Source organism: Pistacia vera, unplaced genomic scaffold (genome assembly GCF_008641045.1).
Source record: "Pistacia vera cultivar Batoury unplaced genomic scaffold, PisVer_v2 Contig414, whole genome shotgun sequence".
NCBI lineage: Eukaryota > Viridiplantae > Streptophyta > Magnoliopsida > Sapindales > Anacardiaceae > Pistacia > Pistacia vera.
Window position 1 is genome coordinate 114,532 of NW_022196240.1, and position 6,193 is coordinate 120,724.

Consider the following 6,193-nt stretch of genomic DNA (forward strand, 5'->3'; position numbering starts at 1 on the left):
TAACCCTAAAAACACTCAAATTATGCAACTTATCAACTAGCTAGCAGATGTTCTTACTAAGTCTCTTAGAGGTTCTTGAATTGGATACATTTGTAACAAGCTTGGAATGAAATTGCTCAAAGAATAGCTTGGTTTTGGCCTTCAGTAATATATCAAATCATTGTGATAAATAAATAGTGAAGAAATGGTTATGAGAGATTTAATTAATGTTGAAAGACCTATAATAATGAAAATACTTATAAGCTATCAAAAATCATTTGTAAAAGCAAGAACATATGAACCTTTTGCAGGATGTAAAGTCAGCTTATTGTAAACAGTAAGGATCTCAGAAACAAGCATATTTGAATGTGGTAAATAATTTGAATTGTCGATGTAGTCGGAAAACCATGGTATGTGAAATTTGTATTGTCGTTGTTTGTTGATTTCATTAGCTTAATGCAGGATTGATCAATCGAATTCCGTTTCTTTAGATCTACAACGTTTATTCATTTTTATTAAATAACTTCTTTGGAGTTCTTCATTTATTGAAATATTACATTAGATTTGGGGGTTTTGGTTCAGCTGATGCATTGGTCTTGAACTGATTTTTATATTTAGGTGATATATTGTCACCGTTAGATCTGACTTCATAATCGCATTATTAGATGAATGTTTGAGTAACTGTTTGGGATTGTGACGGATTCGTTACTCTCTGAACATGCAAGTTTGCTAATTTCAGTGATATTTATTGTCAAGTACATTACTTATTTATATATTAACCTAGCTAAGATCTTGAATCAGAGATCATTGAAGTGTATGGCGTAGAATAACAGTTTTATGAATTTCAATTGGTCTTCAGCCGACAAAGTTATATTAGTTTAACAATTTATTGTGAAGTTCTGTGACCTGCCCATGTGGGTTATTCATTCTTGAACTACCTTGTTTTTAAACAGAAAGTTAGGAAGACGAAATTTTGAATAATTGTATTAGAGGGATATGGAAGCATTTGATAGAAAACTAGTTAGCATGGAGTCTTTGTATGTCAGAATGGTGAAATTTAAACTCGAACTAGCTTGTCAATACTAAGCATTTGTTTTATGTCATTTTCTCACAACTTGGCTTAAGTTGACTACAAACAAAAACCATATCAAAATTTTCTGGAAATGGCAATGGATGTTGAGGGAAATAAATCATGGATTGAAGGAACAAGTTATTGATTGGATATGCCATAATCATTTAGGTTGTGCTATGTCCGACAACTCTGATTTGTTAAATCTTGTTCATTTTATGTTGCCAATGCCAAATGAAGATTAATGGTTTTACTTTGCTGATGTTCTATAATTTTTTATCTTCAATATGTTTCAGATTCAATTTGTGCTTCTTATTAGCCGACAAGGAAAAGTCCGGTTGACTAAATGGTATTCTCCTTATTCACAAAAGGAACGAACTAAGGTATGGTTTTAAATCCATGTCGCTCAGATATTCTCTCTTTAGATCTTAATTATTAATTTTATTTTCAAAGGACCTGCCTTGTGTTGGATAAATGATCGTTGTGGTATCATTTTCTCAACTTATTGTAGCAGCTGTGGTTACATTGATGATTTGTTTGAACTGCTGCTTTGTCTGAGAAGGTTATTCGTGAGCTCAGTGGAGTCATTCTTTCACGAGGACCCAAGCTCTGTAATTTCGTGGAATGGAGAGGATACAAAGTTGTTTATAAAAGGTATATGCAAATATGACAGTATTTGTGACTCAATGAATACGTTTCACCATCATAGAGATGATCAACTGAGTTGGTTCCAATAAATATGTTTTGCAGATATGCTAGTCTATACTTCTGCATGTGCATTGATCAGGATGACAATGAATTAGAGGTCCTTGAAATAATTCATCATTATGTTGAGATTCTTGACAGATACTTTGGAAGTGTGAGTGAAGTTGACTTTACTTTGTATAAGATCACTAAGTGAATTAAAGTGTATAATTCCATTTGATTGGTATAGAAACTAACGTTTGTGGTAATCTAATTTTGCTTCCAGGTCTGTGAGCTGGACTTGATCTTCAACTTTCACAAGGTATGTTGCAATGGGCTTGTTTTGCAATTGGGATTTTCCTTTCTAATAGGGTTTTTTTCATATCATAAATGGTGATTGATGCAATAAGTGACTGCCCAAAATACCATATTAATTTAATGCCCTCTTGCTTATCTAGCGTAGATCAGTTTATATGGCATGGATGCCAAAATCTGTGTCTTTGCTAATTGCTGACAGTCATTTATGTTATAGGCCTGTTATATTTTGGATGAACTCTTGATTGCCGATGAACTTTAAGAGTCAGGCAAGAAAACAGTTGCACGTCTAATAGCTGCTTAGGTAAAATTTCTTTTTCTTGGTGACAGTGGGGTTTGGTTGTCAGTTTTTCATATATTTTTTAATTTTTTTAATTTTTCAGTGTATCATTTTTTTTTTTTATGTTGTAGGACTCATTCGTGGAAACTGCAAAAGAACAGGCTGGTTCAATAAGTAATATAATCACACAGGCCACCATGTAAGGTAACATAATTGTGGTTGTGCATGTTTTGGTCGACTTTGAAGTGCTATCTGTATTCAATTTCATCTCAAATTTCCATGTCAAAAACTGAATTGCATGGTAAGGATCTCGCAAGAATTGTATACTTGGTTGCTCATCAGATCTGCATATAACAGTGTGATAAATTTGGCTGATGCATCTACACAGTTGATCCAAGCCTTTCTATGTAAAGACACTATACGACTGCAACATTTACATGTATTTCTTGCTGTAATTCGCAAAGCAATAGTATATTTTGTTAGTGAATCGTTGATTTTGCTATATTTTGGATATACATTTCTGGTCATATGATAAGAGAAAACATGAATCAGCAATAAAGGGAGTGCAGACCAAAGTCAATCTGAAGTCTTATGTTTAACATTAGAAATGGTTGTTAATCCAAACCTTTAGAAAAGGTCCAAATCTACAGGATTAACAAGTACTCCATCATCTTCCCACTTGACATCTTTGGCTTTCAGATCTTTTTCAATTAACTCAAAGGGTGCATCTAGTGGAGGCAGGCTCTGCATATGCATAGAGAAACATTCGATATTAAATCATTTGCTGTTTCAGAATTCAATATGGTAAAATGCATGTAGTCCTCTCCTACCATGGTGCGAATCAGAGTCCAACTGATTTCATGGAAGAAAGGATGTTGTTTAATTTCATTGGCACCACTATTTGATCCTAAATGATCTGCGAGATCTCTGTTTAACAACAAATTAAATAGCTGCCTACCTGCAAGACTTACCTGGAATGAAACATCAAGCAAATTATTATCAGTTGCCTGCTCATCTCATGAAACCGAAATGTTATACCCGAATCGAATACTAATTTTGCAAGTTCAATGAAGAGAAGCCCCGTTCATCATCATCAATCACTTCTAAATTCATGTTGACATCTTCGATTAGGGTTTTCCTAGCCAGTTAAAACTTATAGTTGGTACACATTTCCATCAAAGGCAGTGAAAATTTAGACCCAATATATTTAGTAGCCATGATATTCTCAGGAAGGTATCCGCTACCTTTCCAAAAGAAGTTTTCGATTAATACTCACTTGTTAAATGTTCTCCATTGTTAACTATTCATCAATTTAAGTTCAAGAGATTATCCATATTTTGACCAAACCTCAAGATCCTGAGCATGTATACAATATCCACTAACTCACCAGAATAACTAGAGAATAATTTTAACCGACTTAAAAGGCGGCAGATTTTTACCGGAATGCTACTTGGGAAAGTGAGGTCTTTGTGCAAAATGTTGGCAAATGTCTTCTGTCTATTTTTACCTCTGAAAGGTGTATGGCTGTAGAGCATCTCATACAAAAAGATACATGAATACCAGATATAAAATGAATTCAAAGCATTTGATAAGTATCAAACTAGATAGGAAATTCCAAAAAGATGTGATTGTTTGCAAATTCTGTGTGAAGACATGACAAAAGCACATTCTGTGGTGACAAGAGATTACAAGGAATCCTTTGAATAACCTTGCAACACCGGAGAAAGAATTGACTACATAAAGATTACACAATTTTCTTAATTCTATAGTTATTTTTTACACACTTTAATCCAGCAAACATAAACCTTCCAACCCTGGCATGGGCAGGATTTATTTCATAGACTTTGTACATCTATAAGAAACCTCAAAGCTAGAATATAGCTAGTGCCCTACAAATCATGCAATTTATATCGGTATAACTAAAAGGAAGTGTCCTTCTTGCTATTGAACAGCCTTCCTGAAAGGAAAATCATCTTTTTCATGCATACCAGTGACAAGAAAAGAGCAGTTGAACACCCTCCACCAGACAGTTGATAAATTGAGCTAACTCATATTATCCATGCTCAGGGAACATAACTCAGGAAACAGACAAGTGAATATCCTAATGAAAATATAAACAATTACAGGAACGTGGTAACATACTCGGGGTTTGCAGGATGTCATGAATGATAAATCAAAGTCACTTAATACTATATGCCCATCTTTCTGGAGTAAAATATTTTCAGGCTTCAAGTCCCAATAAATTATTACTGCAGGGTCGTCACCAACAAAAATAGAAAAAAGCACAAGATTAATGACATGAATTAGTTATAAAAAATTATTGGATTGCAGCCAACTAATTTTCTTTATCTTAAAGCCATTGGAGAACATGTCTCTCACTTCCTTTTTACAATGATGCAAAATATTTTTGTTCAAATCCAATGAAAATATGGACTCTAACATTTTCCTAATACTTCAAACAAGGATGATTACTGTTCAGTGATGAACTCACATAATAACTTGATATTTTTCTAAGTTATGATACAGGAAACATAACACAATGAATTTATTTGAACAAAAAGCAGATACAGTTCTCAGCAGCTCAAAATACCTAAACAATGAACATATTCCAAGCCAATGACAACCTCTACAGCATAAAACCTGGAGGAGTACTAATTGTTAGATATTTATTAAGATCGTACAACATAAGAAGGGTATGATATCTGGATAATAAGCTCAGACATAAAGAAAAATAAAAGAAAGGAAAAAGGAAAACAATATTAAACAGCCAGTCTCAAACTCTAGCAAACTCTAGCAAGAATAAATATAAAGTAATTGAATTTTCTGTAGGTCTGTCATCTGAAAGCAACATACTTCAATAACTTGCTTTACGTTGTATTGAAAGTATATCATTAGCAGAGTTTCAGGTTGTTCAACAAGAAATAATCAGATACCTTCAGAGGTAACAGATGAAAGTACCTAGCAAATTCCTCTTTAAATAACTTCATAGGCTGCCTATCAAGTAAAGCAAATAACTCTCCATCAGAGCAAAAGTATGTTATCAAACATATGTGTGTAGGAGTATGAGGAGATAAAGAGACATCAGTACGTATTACTGGAGTTATTAAGTCATTTTAAGAAACCAAACAAGAAAATTTCTTGATATGACTCTAATGAAATATGTTAAATTGTAGTATTAAGGGTATTGGATTGATGATCAATATATACATAAAACAGATAACAAGTCGCAGGATCTCTCAGTTTCAAAGAGAAAAGGTTGAAAATAACTTCTTTACCTATTCAAGAAATTTTCTTTTCCTATTTTACTTGGGATTTGTTTCCTAGGGTAGATTTCCATTGTCTATTCAGTTTAGGTTTTGGCAACTACAAATAAGAGCTTTACTTTCGGTTGGAATCAAGACTTGCTAATATTGATTATTGTGTAATATATCATTATTTCTCCCTTTTCTTTTTCCTCATTTGACTTTCATCACATGTCTGCATATGTTTTTCCTCTTCTGATGTTTTACTCTTTTACTAAAATTGAGGTTGGTTGAATTTTATTATTTTCCAACCCTTCTTTTGCTTTATCTACAACTGAAGCTAAAGAGACAAAACCAGGATGGTAAAGCAGCCTCATAGAATTTGTGCAAAACTCATGCCAACTAGAGAAGAAGGTTGCATGAATGTGCAGAATTTGAGCATCCACATTGACAAAATAAGTAAAATAGGAAGATTATTCTAGCTAGAAATTAATATTAACACTTTAAAGAAGGAAAAAAGAAAAAGTAACCTATTGCCACATTGCAAGTTCTTATGGAACCCCCCACCGTCAGGAAAAGAAGAAGAAGAAGAAGAAGAAGATCTAAAGTTTACATAAACTGATT

The 6,193-nt window shown here is 33.3% G+C and overlaps 1 protein-coding gene across 1 annotated transcript; it reads left to right on the forward strand.

The window, feature by feature from the left end:
- The first annotated feature begins 303 nt into the window (after positions 1–303).
- On the forward strand, positions 304–2,352 carry LOC116142689 (AP-1 complex subunit sigma-2-like). Its single transcript, XM_031428107.1, has 6 exons — positions 304–389; positions 1,345–1,431; positions 1,611–1,702; positions 1,799–1,907; positions 2,019–2,054; positions 2,265–2,352. Exons 1-6 carry the CDS (start codon positions 387–389, stop codon positions 2,307–2,309), a joined length of 372 nt encoding a protein of 123 aa, XP_031283967.1. The 5' UTR covers positions 304–386; the 3' UTR covers positions 2,310–2,352.
- The last annotated feature ends 3,841 nt before the right edge of the window (positions 2,353–6,193 follow it).

What these genes read in the sequence shown, in the direction of transcription:
- LOC116142689 (XM_031428107.1), top strand. An exon ending in CACAAAAGGAACGAACTAAG is followed by an intron (nt 1,432 to 1,610) that starts GTATGGTTTTAA and finishes TTGTCTGAGAAG; the next exon opens with GTTATTCGTGAGCTCAGTGG. An exon ending in TGATCTTCAACTTTCACAAG is followed by an intron (nt 2,055 to 2,264) that starts GTATGTTGCAAT and finishes TTTATGTTATAG; the next exon opens with GCCTGTTATATTTTGGATGA.